This window comes from Mugil cephalus, chromosome 8 (genome assembly GCF_022458985.1).
Source record: "Mugil cephalus isolate CIBA_MC_2020 chromosome 8, CIBA_Mcephalus_1.1, whole genome shotgun sequence".
Taxonomy (NCBI): Eukaryota; Metazoa; Chordata; class Actinopteri; order Mugiliformes; family Mugilidae; genus Mugil; species Mugil cephalus.
The window spans coordinates 12,878,812-12,900,843 of record NC_061777.1 but is presented as its reverse complement, the minus strand read 5'-3'; the positions used below and the strand labels follow the sequence as shown (position 1 = coordinate 12,900,843).

The 22,032-nt window shown below is 44.7% G+C and overlaps 1 protein-coding gene across 2 annotated transcripts in view; it reads left to right on the top strand.

Moving 5' to 3' along the window:
- Nucleotides 1–2,769: 2,769 nt before the first annotated feature.
- Nucleotides 2,770–22,032, top strand: part of pcsk5b (proprotein convertase subtilisin/kexin type 5b) — a 68,261-nt gene continuing 48,998 nt past the window's right edge. For both annotated transcript variants that reach the window (XM_047592578.1, XM_047592577.1), the window contains exons 1-3: nt 2,770–3,393; nt 7,706–7,810; nt 20,229–20,381. In XM_047592578.1, coding sequence (XP_047448534.1) covers nt 3,214–3,393; nt 7,706–7,810; nt 20,229–20,381 — 438 coding nt within the window. In that variant the 5' untranslated portion in view covers nt 2,770–3,213. The remainder of the gene's footprint in view (nt 3,394–7,705; nt 7,811–20,228; nt 20,382–22,032) is intronic.

Below are 22,032 nucleotides of genomic sequence, written 5' to 3'. Positions count from 1 at the left end.
AAACTCTAAAGTGAAGGACAATCATCCCGTCAAACCAGTTTGTGTTAACCTCTGTGTGAGAATGCCTAAATTTAAGATAATTAATATTTATATTTGAATTTTGATTAATCCTAATAACCGTCTGCCTTGCCTTGTGCCTTATGGATTAGGGATGGCCAAGGTTTAATTTGGCTGTAGCGCTCTCCTTCCCCGTCCCTCCTTCTTCTGTTTGTCTCCGCTCCGTGTAGAGAGTGTGTGAACCTCCGAGAAGAGCCTATATAACCCTGGAATGTGGTTGACAAAGGAGAGGGTGAAGAGGAGAGGAGAAGGATGGTTATGGGAGGGTGGGATGCAGGGAGGACAGAAAGTCGGTGAGTGGCAGGTGCTATTGTGGCCTAAGTGCAGGAGCCTACGGCAACAAGGTCAAAGGTCAAAGTGAAGTTGAAAGGCCAACCATGGCTCCCTGGAAGCCCACCCAGAGAGAGCTATGGATATGGTGGGCCAAAGAGAGTGATGGGTCCTAGCAATGGAAAGAGTACAGCAAGGTACCAGAAAGAAAGAAAGAGGTCCACATTGATTGCAAAATCAAGACAAAACAGCAGAACACCTGGAAAGGAAAACAAGCATTTGAAAAGCAGCTCACACGTTTCATAACACACCTGTCTTGATGGGACAAGGAAATCATTCTCTCGGGAAGAGTCCGTCTCGATGCTGAATTAATAAATTAGCTGCATCCTCTGTGAATGAAGCTACTTGGCCACAGTTTCCCACTGGGGCCCTCCATTGTAAGGTATCACGGAGGTTGTGTGGAGTTTTTCCCAAGTTGCGTTTGGCCTAAACACACAATTCACGGCGTTATTTCATTGAAGGGGCACAGGAATGCACACAGGAATGCCCCTCGGAGTGTTTGTTGTCACTCGTGACCGCTCCGCTCTCAGATGTTGACAAAGACATTTTGTTGGGGTTCACTCGGTTCACTCCCTGGACAAACTCTGGGAGCTGTGAAGCTGTCACACAAGATATCACAACAGTTGAGACCTGAATGGAAATCGGGGGCCCCCGGTGCTCAAGGCGGCCTCGTGACCTGTGTGCTTGATTTGATGCTCAAAATTTCTGCCGTGCATCATCTCCTGTCCTGTTTTTCTCTTTAAATTACAAACCCTTCCATCCAGTTGAATAGAGACCGATCACTGGGTGTTTTTTTTCCTCCCCCCCTTTACTCCCTTTCATCTCCATCTGGGGGACCATGAGATGTTCTTGTCCCCCCGCTTGTTGTGAGATGTGACAGCGCGGTCCATTCAGCAAGAAATTGGCTGCAATTAGTGCAATTATGCTGATTTTCACTTGTGTCCCATGCAGAACAGAGTTTTCGCTGTGCGCAGAGACATCCCCGGGAAATTGCTGCAAAACAAAAACCCATCAATCAACAAAGGCCTTGAATGAAAGGCTCAACTGCAGATAATACCAGGCACATTCCATAATGACAGCGTTTAGTCAGCTGTGACCTGCTTTGCGATGGGGGGCATGACATCTAGAGCCCCACTGATTAATGGGAAATACGCAGCAAAGCCAGGATGAAGCGCAAAACGTCTGACTGGCAGCGGTTGGCGCATGGGCCAGACGTACAGTAAAATTATCTGCGCAGCACGACGGCGTCAAACAGATCTGAGTTCAGTTCATGTCTGTGGGTTTTCAATCTGATTTTTAAACTATAAACCGTGACAAAAAGAATCATCACGCTGATTTCCCTGTTTTTTTTTCTCCCTGTGTTTTTCTGGATATAGGCCACGAATGTTTACGTCTGTAGGTGTTTTTTTTTTTTTTTTTCATTGGATGATGACTGAGGTGGAGGTCATAGTTTACTCTACTTTTACGGTGGTATGTCTGTGTCAATATTGGGCAGGAGACTGACAAAGCTTGCATTCAACAGCAGTTTTCAAGGTGTGGGGAGGTGGAGGAGTATCCAAAATGTAATGCATCTACTTGTTGACTGGTGAGCGTTTTGGGGTGAAACAAAAACAAAAAACAAAAAAAAAAAAACGCCTGCTGTTCCTGATGGATCTAGTTTGTCTCTTTTCTGTGGGTTGAGGGGAGGGGGTCTCTGTGGATCAGTGCATCCCACAGATACTTGATCAGTTTGGGATCTAGTGAATTTGGAGGCCAGGTCAACACCTTATGCTGTTTTTCCATGTCTTCTGAGTCAACCTTAAACCTTTTGTGTGTGTGTGTGCGTCAGGCTGCATCCTGCTGGGGATGGCTGCTGTCATCAAGGAGTGTTATTGCTGTCGGGCAGGAGGTGACTGGTCTGGTCTGGGTGGGTGGTGCAAGTCTAAAGTAACATCCACACGGATGCCAGTTTCCCAGCGGAACATTGCATTGTCACAAGATGGTCCGTGTTATTTACGTCTCCTGTCGGTGGTCATAATGTTTGGCTGATATAACTATGTATATAAACTACAGATACTCACTGTTTTGGGTTTCTGTACTTTTGTAGGTCCAGCAAGAGTTTTGACAAAATAATAACTTATGTGAAATATCGCATATCTAGGTTAACATGCAGCCAGCCTCGAAGTTAGTGATTTTTAATTTCCCGGGAGTCCTCTTGGAAGAATCCCATCTATCTGGCCCCCGAGATGCTCTCTGGTCCCTAGTGTGACCCCTCCCTTGGCTGGGTCTGCCAGACAGGCGGTCAGCGTTGAATCCAAGCAGAGTGTCTTTAAGACCCAGCGGAGCTCGGCAGGGAAACCCCGCGGCTTTAGTTGTTTCTACTCTCCAGAGTGTCAGCTAGTTATTTGTGGGGAGGCGCTATAGCCATTTCGCCACATGAAAGCCCGATGAGCTGAACGACCAACATCCGAGTTGCTCGTGGAGAGGAGAAATCAGCTTTGAGGAGCTCCGCGCGCACCCACACGCGTACACGAACTTGCGCGCAAAGACGCACGGAGCACACTTCCTCCTCACCCGCCGCGAAAAGAGGGAGAGGACACACGAAGAGCAAACTTCCAACTCTCCCATGTGGGAAGCAGAGGTTTGAAGATAAGGTGTATTTTTTTTTTTCCCTCTTCGGGGCTCCGTTCCTCCCCCCCTCTCTCCGTCTCAGTGTGTTTGGCCGGATATTTGTGTTTCTATGAGAGTCTTGCTCGGCGACAAGAGAAGTTTGGTTGTTTTTGCCTGGTCGGCTGAGGAGGAGGAGGAGGAGAAGAAGAAGAAGAGTCCGGTTTAAAGTTGGGGAAGATGGTCCTCAACGCCGCTTGGAGAAGAAGCTTGCTATGCGTCCTGGCGCTCGTTCTCGGCTTTGCGTCCCCGCCGTGCAAAGCTCGGATTTACACCAACCACTGGGCAGTCAGGATAGCCGGGGGACCCGAGGTGGCCGAGCGGATAGCGGAAAAATATGGCTATAGGAACATGGGACAGGTAGGTCGCCGATTGCTTCCAGTCAGAGTTGACTCTTATGTGTGTGCCTTTGTGTTTTCGTCAACTCTTAGAAAAGTGTGACAAACCTTTGCGATTTTCTGCCTCTTTGCGAGCAAAGGTCTAAAACCCAAACCTGCCCCACGAACCCCTTCTCAACTCCCTCCTGTAGATCTTTGACTCTCAAGACGAGCAGAGAGAAGCTGCAGTGAACAAAGAAAGAGGAGCAGGATGGCACAACAGGTGCCTCCTCACTGCGTTTCCAGAGGGGCTTCAGATTCACTGTGGAGCCTCACGGCCAACAGTGGGTCTGACACGCAATGACACAGCTGGTGATATTTTTGTTTTTTTGTTTGGTGGGTGATGATCTTGGAAGTGACATCTATAAAAGTCCACCTTCAAACAGAAAGTGTCCACTTCACACTGTTTCTTGTGTGCTTAATGGACGCGGGTCCTTCGTTTCGTTATTGCATCTCTGCCCTGAACGTTTGACTCACAGGACCTCCCTTAACAGATGTCCCCCTGCATTAACTTTTTAACCGGAAAAACACAGCAGTGTTTTTTTTAACCTTATTTGGAAGGAAGTGAGGATTTTAGTTTTGCGCTTCCCTGCTTGTCTTCCAAGGATTTTTTTCTCAGGCCAGCTGCAGCAAACAGGGCCACAGAGCTCAGCCCGGGCTGAGTTATTTGGAAGGTGCCACCGTGTATTTGACACTTTGTTTGAATGAATCTGTTGAGCGGCGCTGAAAAGGGGGAAAATGAAAGGAAATAAAGACTTTTTATAACTTGTGTTTCTTCAAGCGCATCCGTGCGTCCGCAGCCCGAGGCCCTACCATGTTTATTAGACTTGACATCTCGGGCTAAAACAAAGAGGCCGTCGCTCCTTGTCTTAAAATCACGTCCAGTCCAGTCGCCTCCTGTAATCTACACACACACAGTAGCTGGAGGGGGAGTTTGTCTGGTCACTTGGACGTGTGTTTTGACAAAGTTTAAAGAGCCGCCGTGTGTTCTTTGCACACTGAAGGAACACGCCGCGTAAATATAGACCCCACACATCCTAGAATACGGCCGAAATACATGCAAGCCTGCACTTGCCAGCACTCGACGGGAGGACAGCATGAAACAGAGGGGGGCATTCTGACAGGTTGTTGTGGGGTAGCCTAGTCAACAGCTATTGAACCCCCCCCCCCCCCCGTCCCCTTCCCTCTCCACCTTATCCAGCCCGCCCACCCACTATACTCCCCAGAGAGCAAGCCTTAATGGCCTCGTTTATCCCCTCTCTTTGACGGGAACTAATGTGTGGAGTCCCCCCCCCCTCCAACCCCCCTTTTCCATACCACCCCCCCATAGGAATTCCCCTGTGGAGTGCAGTGTCGCCCCCAACCCCCACCGCTCGCCCTAATTTCCATCTCAATATGGAACGCTCATTGGACTTTGACACCTCATAGACAAGAGTTTTACTTCACTTCCTGGTTTTTGGGGTCAGCTGAAAGCCGCTCCCATGGGAGCGATAACAGCACACTCTGGTTGCCTAATGTGAACTCTGACATCCCCGTTATCTCGGCCCCCTCCTTCCTACGCCGCTCGTGTGCGCGTGGAGGACGGAAATAGCTCGAATCGAGTGAGGCAGCGTGAAGCGGTTTGCCGCGACGTGTGATGATGCTCAAGGTGCACCCATCTTTAAAGTTAATTGCGCCCGCTGCGATTGGAGCGTTGACGGTTAACGGTCGCGGCGTGCGACTGCTACACGAGAGGAGGTTTTTAAGTTGCGAGGGGAAGCAAGGCGTTTAAAGAGCGAGGAGAAAAAAAGGGGGGATGGGTAGAAAAAAAAATGTGGCAGAGGGACAATATAGTCTTCTTGACAGGGGTGGAGAGAGGAGAACAGACAAAGATAACCACACACTGGGAGATGGAAGAAGGAGGGAGTGAAAGAAGGGACGATAGATGGACGGATGGATGAAAAGAGTTGGCATGGAGTGAGAGAGCACCTCGTTGGGGAATTCTGGGTAATCCTCTTAACCGTGGAGCCCCCTTCCCAGACTAAGACACTGGCCCAAATTGAGTCTAAATCAGCTGACAAGGCCCCAGACGTGGATATCTGCTCAAACTGGCGATTTGAAGGGATGGGAGAGGACTTGGAGCTGCCGAGAGCTTCCAGAGAACAGAGGGAGGGTCATAATCTGAAGCCAGACGTGGACAGGAGGCGGCCGCATCAATAACAATTCCTGAGATTATTTCTACAGTGCGACCTGATGCTTGTTGAAGGCATCAGTCCAACAGGGTGTTGTTGCTGGAGAGTTTGCTGTGCAGAGAGTACAGTAGAGTAATGGGCCCTTCATCCGGTGTGTGATGATAATGATGATGATAAAATAATAATAATAATAATTTAGTTTCATACTTTGTTGGTTTAGCTTGGGTCACGGTTGATTTTAAATTATTTTTCTTTCCCTGTGGGTGTGTTAGTTATGCGGATGAGACTTTGTTGCAGGGTGACATGGCCGAACACCGAACAGAACGAAGAAACGCGAGGCCACTCGTGCATGAAAAATACAAATAAGCATCAGAAATATTTTATTAGCATTGTCTTTGATGCCACTTCTACCAGTGGCCTGTGATAAAACTGTAGCCTTCACACCTGCGCTGTGTTTGTGTTCTCTCGTCCTATGCGACTCCTGTCTTTGTTGTGTTGTTTAATGTAGACAGAAAGCACTTAGCTTAGCTACACTTGGAAAGAAGTTTGAACAAATAGTTTGGAGGTTTGATTCATCTGTGACTACTCCTATGGGGGAAGAAAGTGCAGCAACATCTCACAAATCACGTGGCTTTTCTTCTCCGTTTAGCTGCATCATAATTTCCAGTAACCAGAGGTTCTACTGATGTGATTCACTGTATAGATATTGAATCTTTGACCCTGTGTCCATGATATCATGTCTACAGTAACACTTCACACCCAAATTTACACCCAAAGATATGTCGAGAGAGAAAGAATGAGACGACTGAAGTGAGATTCTCTTCAACCCGAAGAAGTCTTAAAGCTCCAAATGTTGTGAATGGGAGTTTATTGGCACATACCTTGTTTCTTATTGTGTCGGTTGGAGAATCTGCACATGTACATGAGCTGAAAGCTGATCCAAGCGCCTCTGTGGCTGTGGATCCCGGCCACGGATCAGTGATGCACCACAGGACCCTTGGCAGCCATGACAGTTTGATCATCTGAGGGGATTGTGTGGTCTTTATTAATTATTAAAACTAATCACCGTCCAGCAGCTTGCCTTCTGTCTATCATTGTCTGCCTGTGGATCCTCTGTCCTGTCGCTGTCACTCAGAGTCTTTGTCTGTGTGTGTCTGTGTGTGTGTGTGTGTCTGTGTGTGTATAATTGTCTGACTTTCAGTCTGCTTCTCTGTTGTTTTTGTGCCGCTTTGTCTATTTTTGTTTGACTTGATCTTTTAGTCCATGCCCCGTTTAAGGGCACAACAAAACCTTATGTGTGATATATAAAGACTTAAGAAAAACATTTATTTACTACTTTAATAGAAGCAAAGTACACAGTATATACAAACGGACAGATGTGGTTAGTACCCACACCTCCATCTTGCCGCTGCCTGACTTCCACTAACTCGTGGCTAATTTAAAAATAGGCAAAGGGGTGATGAGTGGAGGTGTTTGTGGTCAGGGTGACGATGAGGCAAACGTCTAATGAACTGAGACGCCACCAATCCACCTGCCACATTTAAACCTCCCCACGCTACGGTAGAGTTTGTCATGTACGGTAATATGAGCTGCAGAAAGCATGTTTACATTGGACACTTTAACTTTGGGATTTCTTGGAGCTGACTTGCTTTTGGAGCCAGTCTCAAGGGGCCATTTGGGGATCTGAAACCAGCACTTCCACGTCAGGTCCTCTTCGAGTTTGCCCTATTCATCCATTAAACTCTAATGCTGTGTGTGCAGTACTGTGATTTTTTTTTTTTTTAGTTTGGATGGTTAGATACTTGTATATCACTCAATACCATCAGGAAAAAAACTGCCGTGTCCCAAAGTCACTCTGCAGCACGACAACAAACATGTGACTGTAAAGTAAGAAAGATGCATCTTCAGTTATGTGAAGGATAAGTACCACTCGCAGATGGCTTGGTCTCCACAGAGCCCTGATCTCAATGCCATGGATTCACTCTGGGATCTGTTAGGAGACAGAAGACTTTGATTTATACTAAAACCACTGTATCAAGCTCTGAAAATTGCCTAGAACAACCTCCCTAGCAGCAGATACATTGTCAACAACTGCCCTGTTAAGTCTGTCAATGTGTTTTACAGATTGGGGATCTCAAAGACCACTATCACTTCTTCCATAGTCGGACTATCAAGAGGTCGACGTTGTCCAGTCGTGGTCGCCATAGTTTCATCTCCATGGAGCCCAAGGTAAGGCCATAGCACTGTTTAATGAATTATAGGCCAAGAGTCAAAGTAGTTTACTTGCTTTTAAATGAGAAGGTAGATGGTTTGGTAAAAAGTCGTAGGTGCCTTAGATTTCATCACCTGAATATGACGATAATACGTGATCAAATCTCCATTCCTAGCAAACAACATCTCACGAAAATCGCAAGTGTCTGCTGAGAAGGCAAGCGGAGTTAAGACCCAATCTGTGTACCAGAAGGTGCATTTTAATAAATGCTCTGTTTAACTGTCTAGACAAACATCTGCATATGTAAAGAAAAACTGTTTCTGGCGACGTGCAGAGACGTGGCTGACTGATATTGTTTAATCAAGATATTACTACTTACTGTAATCGAATCAACGGCGTGTACCGGGCATGGACAGTGTGTGGAATATGCTTCACGCACCGGTTCATTTGACTCGGCTTTCCTGCCCCTTGTTCTCGCAGACGAGACCTGCACACAAATGGGTTATTGCAGGGACACAGTGTTCACGAGGACAGGAACTGCTACATTGCAGGAAAAGTCCCAGGTTTCCTGTCATGTCGTGATGCGCCGTCCCCAGATAGCTGAATAATGATAAATGAGGCTTGTTCTGCTATGTTTGCGATCCACAAACCCAAACCCTAACCCAGTAGTTTATAAATGCCACAATAGGAACATGTTGCGCAAAACAAACAACATAATGTTGAATATAAAGTTTTTGATGTGGGCTGCGCTTGAGCCGCTCGCACTCCCACATGAACGACTTGAGTGTAATAGAAAACAGAATTCAGTCAAAATATACAGTGGGGGAAATAAGTATTTGATCCCCTGCTGAATTTGTAAGTTTGCCCACTTCCATAGAAATGATCAGACTCTGGTTTTTATGGTTGTTTACTGGTTATGGATATAGACAGAATATCAATCGAAAATGCATAAAAAACACACAATCTAAAAGTTATAAATTGTTATGTATTTTATTAAGGGAAATAAGTATTTGATCCCCAACAATTCACTTAGAATTCAGGCTCCTACAGATTGGCTGTGTGCATGTGGCACACAGCTGTGCTCAGTCAACTAATTACCAATACTCCTGATCTTAACTCGTCATGTATATAAAGCACACCTGCTCTAAGAATCAGTTTCTTACATTCCAACTTCTACAGCACCATGGGCAAGACCAAAGAGCTGTCAAAAGATGTCAGGGACAAGATTGTAGACCTGCACAAGGCTGGTATAGGTTACAAAACCATCAGCAAAAGGCTTGGTGAGAAGGTGACAACTATTGGTGCCATTATTCGCAAGTGGAAGACCCATAAAAGGACCATCAACTGTCCTCGGTCTGGAGCTCCCCGCAAAATCTCGCCTCATGGAGTGAGGATGATGATGAGAAAGGTGAGGAAGCAGCCTAAAACAACACGGCAGGAGCTTGTTAATGATCTGGAAGCAGTTGGGACCTCCGTCACCAAGAAAACAGTTGGCAACACACTGCGCCGTTATGGATTGAACTCTTGCAGTGCCCGCAAGGTCCCCTGCTCAAGAAGGCACATGTACAGGCCCGCCTTAAGTTTGCCAGTGAACATCTAAATGACTCAGAGAAGGCTTGGGAGAAAGTGCTGTGGTCTGACGAAACCAAAGTTGAGCTATTTGGCATTAACTCGACCCGCCGTGTTTGGAGGATGAAAAAACGTGAGTATGACCCAAAGAACACCATACCCACGGTTAAGCATGGAGGTGGAAACATCATGTTTTGGGGCTGTTTTTCAGCAAAGGGTACAGGGCAACTTCACCGCATTATGGGGCCAATGAATGCAGCCATGTACTGTAACATCTTGGACAAAAACCTTCTTTCCTCAGCAAGAACACTGAAGATGCCTCGTGGGTGGGTTTTCCAACATGACAATGACCCAAAACATACTGCCAGGACAACAAAGGAGTGGCTCAAGAAGAAGCATATTAAGGTCATGGAGTGGCCTAGTCAGTCTCCAGACCTTAACCGATCGAAAACCTGTGGAGGGAGCTGAAGCTCCGAGTTTCCAAGAGGCAGCCAAGAAACTTGAAGGATTTAGAGACTGTCTGTAAAGATGAATGGGCCAAAATCCCTCCTGCGCTGTGTGCAAACCTGGTGACCAACTACAAGAAACGTCTCATCGCTGTGCTTGCCAACAAAGGTTTCTCTACAAAGTACTGACTTGTGTTGTGCTTGGGGATCAAATACTTATTTCCCTTAATAAAATACATAACAATTTATAACTTTTAGATTGTGTGTTTTTTTATGCATTTTCGACTGATATTCTGTCTATACCCATAACCAGTAAACAACCATAAAAACCAGAGTCTGATCATTTCTATGGAAGTGGGCAAACTTACAAATTCAGCAGGGGATCAAATACTTATTTCCCCCACTGTATAGAGAAGTTAAACATTTATTTTTAACCCATCCAAAGTCCATAAGCCAACTTAGAGGACAAAGGGATGTCCCAGAAAATTCTTCTTTCTGAGTAAACGGCTCACTGTAAAGCTGAGTTCCTGAAGGAAAAGTTTGCAGTAAGCTCGTGTCCATAACCTTGACAGCTGATTCACTTTCAGCATTTTGACAGGTTCATTTAACCTGAGCTACCAGACGGTGACACACAATTGAACTTTTCACCTGTCGGCAAAACTGGCAACTCGCAAACCTCCGGCCAGAAGAAACAGCGTTCACTGCACAACAGTGTCATTTACTTTTTTTTTTTTTTTTTTTTTTTCCTTCAGAGTTTTCTACATTTTTGCATGAAAATGACTCAAAACACCGGCGGATTTTAATGGTCTTGAATGTAGGCAAAGGAAACCTAATTGAACAAATAAAACATCCTTTTTGCAGCAATAATGGCAACTAAACGTTTCCAGTAACTGCTCATCCATCATCCGCAGCAGCGTGGAGGAATTTTAGCCCATTCCTCAGAACCGCCTCAGTAATGAGATGTTGGTGGGTTTCCTCACAAACAGTTCGCTTCAGGTCCATCCACAGCATTCGTTCTGTTCTTCTTTAACCATTCTTCTCTAAATCGACCTGTGTGCTTGGGCCTGTTGTCTTGCTTGCATGACCCAGTTTCTGCTAAGATTCAGCTCACGGGACAGATGTCCTGACATTTTCTGTTAGAATTTTCTGGTGCGGTATTATTACAATAATTCAGAACACAATTCAAACAGCTCCAAACAAGAACAGCACCACCCCTGTGTTTCACGGACGAGATGATGCTGGAGTAGATTTTTCATCCCCAAACACGAGCACGAGTGTTTTAATCAAACAATTCTGCTTCGGCCTCATCTGTCCACAAAACATTTTCCCCAAAAGTCTTTTAGCTTTTCCACATGATGTTTAGCAAACAGCAGATGGGCAGAAATGTTGTTTTTTTGGAGAGCAGTGGCTTTATTGTGGTTGTTCACTGTTCTTCTAATGGTGGATTCTTTACACAGTGTGAGACAGGCCTTTAGTTTCTTATAAGTCACCCTGGGCGTGACCTCTCTGACGATAATGCATCTTACTTCTGGATCTTTGTTGGTCTGAAATCTCATCCTCTTACTTTTATATGTAATATTGGCTCATTTTCCTTGAATCTGCTTTTCAGATTCACTTGTTTATTTGGGTTTACTTACTTTTCTTCATCTAGTTGTGTTATTTTTTTGTTGGGGATTAGAGAGTTGCCAAACTGTGTTTCATTGTACTAGTTTAATGACGTTAAAGTCACACATTCATTCATTATGTATAAATCCCAGGTTTGTATCCAAGCCAGCTACAAGGATATATATATTTTCTTGTTTTTTTTTTTTTGTTTTTTTTTTATTTGGGCCTCTCAGTCAAAAGTTTGACTCAAGGTAAACTCAGACTCTTGTCCCGTTTGTGCTCTCAGGCCACGTCCACATGTACCAAAACAATGTTTTTGTTTTTTTTCGCCGATTTTCCTTGCGGTCATTTTGACAATTTTGCCGTCAAGGTCAATCCATTGCAAAACTGCATCTAGCATTCACATCAACCTGGCGCGCTGTATATAAACGATAATCTTTTAGTTCATCGTAGTGGGGAAGCAACAGTATACATTACCCTAGCCGCCCAACAAGGGTCAGTATCTGATGCAGCACCTGTCGTCCGCCATTGACGTTGTTGTCATGAGCCGCCAGGGGCTAGAGGGTCGAGGGGTTCATGTCAGGCGTCCACACGAATGGGGAAAAAAAAAAGGAACCACACACGCTCCGTATTTGTCTTTTTCACCCTGGGACCTCAAGTCAAAAAGGTGGGGTTCCAATCCAGAAAAAATCTGGATCCATCGTGACAGTCGGCCTAAACATGACTTATGTGGTTTCGCCCAAAAAATCGTATTCGTGTGGATGTGGCCTCAGTAATCCTTCGCCAAGTCGTCAAACTCTCTGGCTGCATCGTTATTGAGGCCTGAATCTCACAACACTGTAAGTTTCGTCAAACACACTCAAGGAGTCACTCAGTGCAACCTGGCGTGAACAACCTCACGTATCCGTTTTCATCATGTTTAGATTCGTATCTTCAAAGAGCTAAAGACGACGGCTTCATGTGGGTTCTAAGGACGAGGCTGGTTAGTGGCAGTGACTCCTTTTAGAAATGTGAAAACTGTGCTTCTTACCTGTAACATATATACTGGGTATGTATGTGTGTATGTATATATATATATATATTTTTTCATCAACTCTGACTCAAACTTGTTGTTGTCTTCCTGTTTGATGTAACAGGTCATTTTCATCAAACAGGCTGGGACTTGATGTTGAAATGACAGAGACACCTTTTGGAGATGTGGGATTCTCACACAGCAGCAATGGCCTCGTGCGCATGTTTTATACTGTGGATTCCAGTGTAAACGCGATACGGTTGTTTATCGGTGCATGCGCAGGAATGATAATTATGCGTCGTAAAAAAGGAAGAGAAAGGAAGCGGAGAGTGAGGGAAATAGGAAGAATTATTTCTTTGACTCTTTTCCCGGACCCCTCCGCCGGCCTTACCCGTCATCCCTTTTCATTTCACTTACTCTGACTCCTCTCATCTTCTTTCCTCGCCGTTGCCTTCGGTGTGCTCCTCCGCCTCCTTCTGTCTTTGGTTCCCTTGCCCTCTCGGGGCTGACACTGTGCCATGACGGAGGAACGTTTGTGTCGCGGTGCCAGCTGGCCGAGAGACTGAGAGATTTCGGAGGACTAAATCAGATCAGAGAAAAGAGGTTAAAGGGGAAAATGAGCTATTACACTGGAAGGAGGTTGTAGGGAAGAGGGGAAACATAGCAACTAAATAAAGGGGACAAGAATAGCGCGGAGAAATGGAGCTGTCACTGTTATCCTTCCAGTGGAATCTGTGGACCTGTCTGGGTTTTTTTGGATCAACATGACGACAGTTTGGCACCGGTACAGTCTGGCGTACCGCTAATGATGTTTTGCAATCAGGTTTTGTAATAATGACAGCCGTGTGTGTTTTGTGTGTGAGTGAGTCAGAGGGGTGTAGCGATGCCATGAAAGGCGCGCCCTGCCATCCACAGCGCTCACTGGCACGCGTGTTACCATGGTGACGCAGCACAGCACAGATTACCGCTTTATGGCATCCGCCTAACTGCAGTGTCGCATGTCTCTCAGGTCAAACACCGTTTAATTTTCCAGACCGGAGATGGGGGCATTGACTCTGAGACGACGTCTCCTCACTTTGACCTTCTGATTTTGTAACTTGTTTGTAACTTGGTGAATTTCCTGGGAAAAAAAAAAGGGATAGTGTGGCTCTGAGGATTAGTGTTTTTCTCTTGTGTTTGCATACATATTAGGGGTGGGGAAAACAATCGATATGGCAATATATTGATTTTTAATGTGTTTTGAATTTTGATTTTAAAAGAAAATATCGTGTTTTGGGCCAATCATGAATGACTTCCAAACCTGCGCCACCATTTTTTCCGTGTAAGTGCAATAAATTGTTGTCAATATTGTTTTTTGACTCAATACAATGCGAATTTTAAGCTGCATTTAAAATTTCTTGGCAAACTATGCCTTCACCATGCACAACTTTCAGCTGCTAAGACCACTCCAAAAAGTTTTTTTTTTTCTTTAATTCGGATGTTAGCGGTTGTACTCAGCTCCCGTTGTACTTTGTGATCACATGACGAATTGTTTGTTCCTGTTCAGACCTGGCGCTAACGTCCATCCTGGGGAATCACACGTGACCAACTTAACCTACATGCGTGAACACACCCAAGGCGCATTTTGATTTTGATTCGATATCTGATCGCACTTGGAGGTGGTCCAGGTTGCATTCATCTGCATTATTTGGTTAGCGTGAACTCACAATGCGTCCTGACTCACGTTAATGAGCGCCCGCTCAGCAGAGCTACTCTTTCATCAACAGAGTTTGTCTCGTTCAGCCGCTATTATATTATATGATTGAATATCAGTGCACTGTTTGTGACTCTGTTATTAATTAACATATCAGCATGCAGTTAATTATTAATGCAGTCATGTTGATGTATAAAGACCAGTGGGTGGTCAAGCGATTCCTCAATCACCGGTGTCTTTGTTTACAGTTTTTACTGGAGATTACGGAGCATGTAGAAGCTTCCAGGGTTTGAGTTATAATCAGAGTTTGGTCAAACGTCAGGATGGAGATCCATAAATAATAACTTGATCTGCGCGCCAGAGTCATGACGCACACACGAAAAAAACGCCGCTGTTCATGGTTCTGAAACGGCGCTAATTACTCTTCTGTGCCCCAGATGACGTTGCTGTTTATTTCCAGAGCGCAGAACAGAGAGGTGAAGTGGAGATATATTTAAATGCCAGGTGTGGACTCGCTTATCTAAAGCTGGCCACTTGTGATCGGATTGCCCAGGTTGATGTTGACATAAGGTCCCGAACGGAGTTTTAATACCTCACTAATCATTGTCGGCCTAAAAAAAAAATCAGCAAATGAGAAGGCTGTGTAAAAACGCTTACGCTTATTTACAAAGCTGCTGGAGGTGATTAACATTTCTTAAAGCACTATAGCAGTAAAATACAATTTTAATGCTGCCTTTACATTCCATCAAGCATGAATTACAGGACTAAGGTATTTTAGTGTTTCTGTACTGCAACCTAAACATGTTTTCTTGACTTGTTTTCCTACCGCGTACAGACGATACTGTTAATCGATTTGAGAAAGTGCGTAAATGTCCACCGATTAAATCTGCGCGTACGTACCTGTTGTGTCTTAAGCAGCGCCCAGTCTGCACCTTGCTCTGCTGGCGTACGCTCTTAACTCATTCAAAGGGAGTTTCAAGAGGACTCGGACGGCCACAGTTGTAGCTCTACACTGTTATTAGTGTTTGTTGTGAAATGCGTCCGAGTATACTTAGTCAGCTTTGTCTGAAATCTATTTCAAGTTTACTGTAAACAACAATTACGGCACTACAGTGGTTGTTTCTCCTTTTTTTATGACGTCCCTCTGAAGTCTATCCTAGGATTAGTAGAGGGAAACAAGCCCGTTGCCTTGGCCGTCTTCGCCGTCCGCGGCGTTTCGCTGCACGACGACATGATGTTTCCAGACGGTTTCATTTAAGCAGAGTCTTGTTTACTTGAAGCCATTTATCCAGCCATGTGCAGGGAAAACCGAGAGCCAGGTGTGGTTTGCAGCTGAATCCTCGCCGGGATTGACTAAAACGCAAAATGGTTGAGACGACAAAATGAAATTTCAGCAGGCTTCTGGAAGTAAAGCCACATAGGGACAATTACCACACAGTGAAACCACTTAAACGAGGTAACACGAGTTCAGATCCAATTATTAAATGGATGAAATGTGCTCGGTATTTATCCCTTAATGGCTCACAGGAACGTTTCGTCACCCAACTGCCTGTAGAGCTCACCGTACTCATGCATATGTGGGAGAGGAGGACGCTCGTAGCATCAGAGAGACAACACGAACTGCGTGTAGGGCGAATTTTGAGACACTGGGTAAAGATTTCCATGAAACAAAGATGTTTGTGTGATATTAAACCAAAAAGTCCTCAATTTGTTTTTGCATTGGATTTGTTTAACAGATGAACTTTCATTAAAGAGTGAACTCTGTCTGATGAGCGCCTACATCTGGCCAGCAGCACACGTTACATTGTAAAACTCTATGTGACTGTGTTGGAGTTTAGGAACTGCACGAAAGAAGAGAAAATGAGAACTGACTTCTTGTATCAGTCCAAAGGTTACTGTGGGTATTCTGCTTACCAGCCTTTGGCCTTGTTTTTTTTATTTATTTATTTTATTTATTTATTTCCCAGCTCACTTTTTTTTATTTTTTTTGCCTGCAGCTCAAACATAGTCACACAAACAGCAGGGAAAGTGGATCAATTTGTTCCCATTTGTTCTATTGAAGTGAACTCTTCCCCAGTTTCCCCTGGTTACTGACCCAGCCAGCAAGAGCCACCTGCAAACCCTTACACAGAGAGGGAACGAGGGAGAGAGGGCGGGAGGAAGGGTTTTGAGTGGGAATGAGAGAGAGAAAGGCAGGCCATCTGAGAGAGAAATGGGCATCTGCGAAGGAGAAGACCAGAAATGCAGCGAAGGGGAGACGGCGACACCGAAGCAGATGAGGGAGGAGGAAAGCGAGAGCTGGAATGAAGAGGGCAAAAAAAAAAAAAAAAAAAAAAGTGGGGTGATGCAGATGTACAGGTGCTAGCCGATCATTTCTCTGCTCCGATGGGTCGGAGTCAAATGAATAGAGAAGATTGTTATGCCTCGGAGCCGGCCAGTGAATTGGCAACGAAACAACAACGGCGGTGATACATGACCGTGTTTTAGAAGCAATAATAGAGGCCGATATGGACTTTGTTTGGATGGCGACTGGCGTATGGGACACAATTGATGTGGGTAACTGCAGGCTGTTATCAGGGAGTGAGTCTTAGCAGACAAAAGGCACAAAGAATGACGCTGCTCCTCGGTAGCTTTAGAAAATCTCTACGCTATTAATTTGATTTTTCTTGAAAGAATGAATCCAGGTGGATGAATTCATCGCCAACTGTGTAACCGCTAGCAGCATGAAGATGACAAGTAGGGCACCAGTTTAGATGTGAATATTAACATAGGAACAGTAAACACATGCACATTATAGCCCTTTGTCCATTCTGTTTTAGTGCATCCACTCATAAGGAGATATATGTTAAGTATGTATATATTCTAGACATACAGTGTTTCCTGTGTAGTCATTAGGTTCAACTAAACTCTCTGCAATTATTAGCCATATTAGCAGGTGTTAGTGTTGCTGTTAATATTTGATATATAAACAATATTAGTGGAGTTTTAAGTGCATTTTTGAATATAACCACTTTAGAAAATGCCTGAGTTAAGCTTTTTACTAACCCTGAAGCCTGAACTTTCCCCACACACAAAGGTTTTGTGGGTTTATGTTGGTCTGGGGTTGCTCCGTTGGGTGTTGATTGTGCTCTGAGTGTTTGGGACTGACTCTATGCTGTGACTGAATAGTAGCTGCGATGTATCCATATATGTCACCTGAGTACCGTGGATTTGTCTACAACAACAGCTCTGATAGGTTGTAGGACTAAACAACTGCATGCAGAGAGAGTCTTCTTTCTCCGCATTGGTTGAAACATGTCCCATACCAAAATCATACAAATGATTAAAATACTGATACGATTCCGGCCACAGTCAGTTATGTTTTCAATTGAAAATATAAATGATAAAATGGGCGACCTTTTCCAAAATGGTCACTCATCCGGTCTCATCAGACCACATGACCTTCTTCCATTGCTCCAGAGTCCAATCTTTATGCTCCCTAGTAAATTGAAACCTTTTTTTCCGGTTAGTCTCACTGATTAGTGGTTTTCTTAAGGCTACACAGCTGTGGAAATACTTATTACATAACCTTGAGTTCTAGTGTTGATTTTCTTCAGTTTGATTTCACCGATTTCACTGATCATGATCAATCAGTTATTTTTTTCCTGAAAGACCCCAGTTTCCCACTATCCTTGCAGTTTTTAATAACGCGTTGGACAATTCTTAACCCAATTTTGGTAGTTTCTGCTTCAATCTCCTCAGACGTTTTCTTTGCTTGATGCATGATTTGAGCCTTCTCAAACAGACTAACATCTTTTCCACGACCGCGGGATGTGTCTTTCCACATAGTTTAGAAATGAGAAGCTACTCATTGTATCAGTTGGTTAAATAACTTGATGCAAACTGAAGGATAATCTCCCACGCAGTAATTATCCAACAGGAGACTCGTACCTATTTGCTTAGTTAAGTCCAGGCAGTGACTTTTTTTTTTTTTTTTTTCGCCCAGGCAGTATAGATGACAGTAAATCTAATAATCTATGGAGGTATTTGTCAGCTACAGAGCAGCAGCTGTCTCAGGTGGTAAGGTCTTGATCAAAGGCCCTTGAATAAAGTTATTTGTGGTGACATGATTCATTCGTCGCCCCCACTCTCCTTGGAACAACCAAGTTGTGAACAACAACACATTTGCTTTACTTTGCTGATCAGATTGTGGTGGATGCTATGCTAATGTATGCAAATTGTAATGACACACCAGTGGTTAAGCGCAGACCCACTCGCACACAATTCCTGATGATGGTGTTGTTTTGAGGCTAATGGCGTATGTAAACGCTTGCTTTCTTACTGATTGTCCTCCTGAAGTTGCAGTGAAATGAGCTGAGACTTTAGCAGATGGGTGGAGCATCCGGCTAAAATAAAATATCTCATTGTTTGTTTGGTTTTTTTCTTATTCCTCATCCGCCTCTGTGTCGTAGCTTACGATTTCTTGGTCTTCCTTACCTTGTTTTCTTAAGGAGGAGGTCATCACATTACGTCACCTCCATAATTGTCCCCCCGTCCCCCTCCCTCCTCCGCAACCTACGAGAGCTTCATACTTGAGTTATTGAATCGGTGTTATTTATAAAATCATTTGTGCTGCTCCCTTCGCTTGCTGTCTTTTGCTCTCTGGCTCGTTTTTTAATTTTTTTTTTTTTTTTTTTTTTATTGACTCTCCCGGGACTCGTTCTCTTCAGCTCTTTATCGCCTCTCCTTCTCTCGTCTTATCTTGTCTTGTTGCCTCGCTCTCAAACTCTCTCCGGAGAGCCTGGCAGATTGTTTCAGTGCATGAGACCAGATAATCACTCCGCAGTCATTATGTCAGCTTTTCTCCTCTTTTTCTCTCAGTCTCTCTCTCTTCTCCTCCCCTCTCTGTCTGCTGCATCTGTATTGATGTGGAGAAATGCTTTGTCTTTACAGCCGGACATTGTTCGCTAAAGATTTCTGCAAACTGGCAAACCGAGCAACATAAGAGAAGCGCTTTTGCAGTTTGAAAATTATTCTATTGATTATCCAGTATGAGTTTCTGTGGCTGCACATCATGCATACATAGAGTGCCCTTTATTTTACAGAAGATGGCGCGGCAAGCATTTGAAAATACAGTATAAATAAGCAGCAGCTCCGCAACGGCTCATGTGAGCGCACGTTATTCCTGAAGCGGCCCAACAAAGTCGGCGTAAGCTGCCCCCGCGTCCGTACCGCATTTCACCCCCTGCATTGTCCTCACTGGTGCGCGCAAACTTCTGATGTCTTTTCAGACAGATGAGGTCTGCTAGACTAAACACGAGGCTTTATGGTTTCGCAAAGAGTTGACCAGGGCCAAGCTCGTGAGTCCAGCCGCCTCGTTCAGATCCAACGATACTGATTTTGAAATCGGAAAATTCCGCCTGAAAGTGGAGCGAGACCGCTGCCAAGGAATGCCTCGCGCCTTGAAGCGAGCCCATAACATTTGAGAGATTGATGTTACCTGAGAGACCTTTCAGTCTTTGGTGCGTGCGTGTATGTGTGTGTGTGTGTGTGTGTTAGTCGGTCCGCTCCGCAGATGGAGAAATGAGCTGATTAGTCGAGAGCAAAAACCTGTGCGTGGATTGTAACGTTTATATAACCTAAGCAAGATAAGGTCGCCTCGATGCTTCTCGATGCGTTCGCTCCTCGTGTGCCTTTGTTCGCCCTGACCAAAAATAAAGCCACACTTATTTACAGACGGTACATAGGGCTGAGACTGCTTTCGATTGAGCCCTCTCCCAGTCCCCCTTAGGAGAGAGGAGCCTTGCTTTTGAACGACGTCCCCTTCTACAGTCAATAAATGTCATCTAGATCCATGGCTCACCCTCAACAAAAATGTAATTCCGTCTCCGGCCTTTTGGGTGCCACGGCTTATTACCCACATGCATTCTCCGGAAGATAGTTGGTACCTTTGTTCTTTGTGTGTGAGTTTAATCACATTAGGGAAGTGAGGAGATTTTCCTCCATTAAAGACGAAGCACCTCATTTATATTGCGTTGCCTTCAACACCAACAAGTAAGTACTCCTGCCACTGTTACAGCTGGAAGCCGACTCATCTTGTGCCATTTCCCGTCTGCATTTGTGCTTTTCAGGTGGAGTGGATACAGCAGCAGGTGGTGAAGAGGAGAATCAAGAGGGATTACAAACCGGCCCCGCCCCTTTCCCTGTCGAGCCCCGCCCACAGCAGCCCAGCCCAAAACAACATGTTCTATAATGACGCCAAATGGAGCAGTATGTGGTACATTGTGAGTACGCTGTATAGTCGTCTTCCTTTATGTGTGGATGTCAAAGCATGAGCGTTACAATTACTGACGTAACCAGAGTTAATGTGCTGAGTTTGTGCTCAGATGATCGCATGCTGTGCTTCGCCCACATTTATCCAGTTTGTGGGTCATAGGTCAGCTGAGGTGACGGCGTAGTCCTGATTACTGCAGGGTCAGTGGAGCAGAGGGATTTATGTGGCCACGTTTTGCAGAATAAAAGATTAGAGCGGCCGCCCCGATGAAACCTTTGCCTTTCCTCAATTTGAAATGAGACAGTTCAGGGTCAAGGTGATATGTTCTGTAATTATTTGTGAATATTTTGTCACAGGAATGTCCCCGCAGAAGTGTTTTTCCTGTATTTGAAAATCATTTCTCTGCAGCGAAGTGCTTGAACTTGTTTACACGGCGCACGCACGGCTCTCAAATTTGCATTGCAGACGTTTGCGGGCTTATCACAGCTGTTTGCATACACCCTCAGATCATTGCTCTTTTAGTCGTACGTTTGTGTGTGTGTGTGCTGCTGAGTGTCCTCGGCTCTGTCAATAGGTAACTCGCCACAGATAACTCCTGATACTTTGACCAGAAGTTTTTCTATTTTTCAAACCTTTAGGAATGGACTCTTTCAACTCGCCGTGTGTTTTCAGGATTGCCTAGAAAAAGAAGTGTCTCCTCCGGTCATTTCTAACAAATTCACCCGACGTAGCCTCTGATTGAAACAACAGAGCAGTTCTGTTGTATTTTTTTTAGTATCCAATCTAAAATAGAGAGGCTAATTGAAGAGAACAGATATCCACTTATAAATTGTCAGACACGAGTCTGATGACGACGTGACTTGCAGCTCACATTGAATTTATGCACCTAAGTGCTACTTTGACAGATTTATGAAGACTTGTGGCGCATTTGAATGATGGAACATGTTGAACTGCCAATAAAGGTAAATGACTTAAATGACACAGCTGCGTGTGAGAACACTGCACATTATTGCACTGCAGCCCAAGCCTGGAAGAAGTGTGTGCACAGTTTCTCCCCCAAAACTAATGAAACATGCTGCTTTGATGAGTTCATCCTTAGTCGCTGAATCTCTCTGATCTGTTTTGGTTTTGGTGATCGGAGATGTTACCAGGTTCCTCACAAGGTTTTCAACTTTCTCTTCAAGCAGCCCACATCATAAACGGTTTAGTCACTGCTCTGAGAGCTAGCTGATTAAGTTTATAGATCAGTGCTTAGGAACCTTTTTGTTTGTTCGTGTTGTGCATTTTGCAATCAGTGCTGCGTTCAACAGCATAATTTGTTTAATGTGAATAGTGGAGTAACACTGACTCAGACGCCACGAGATTGAAAATAACTAACAACAGGTGACAGGTGGTACATGACGTCCTGACTGTCTTTCGCTTTGCGAGACCTGAAGACCGACATCATCTTTCTCAACGCACGACAGCCAACATCACTCACACTAATGGGTCATATTCACAATGACGTTATGCAAGTTTTTTTTTTTTTTTTTTTTTCTTCTTGTGATGGCTTGAACCAGGCCGTGTTACAGTTAACCTCTCAAACAGGCCTTTAACTTGTTTGGGCTTGTTTGGATTTGTTTATGTAGCTCACGTCTCTTTACCAGAAGCCTTGATGTAAG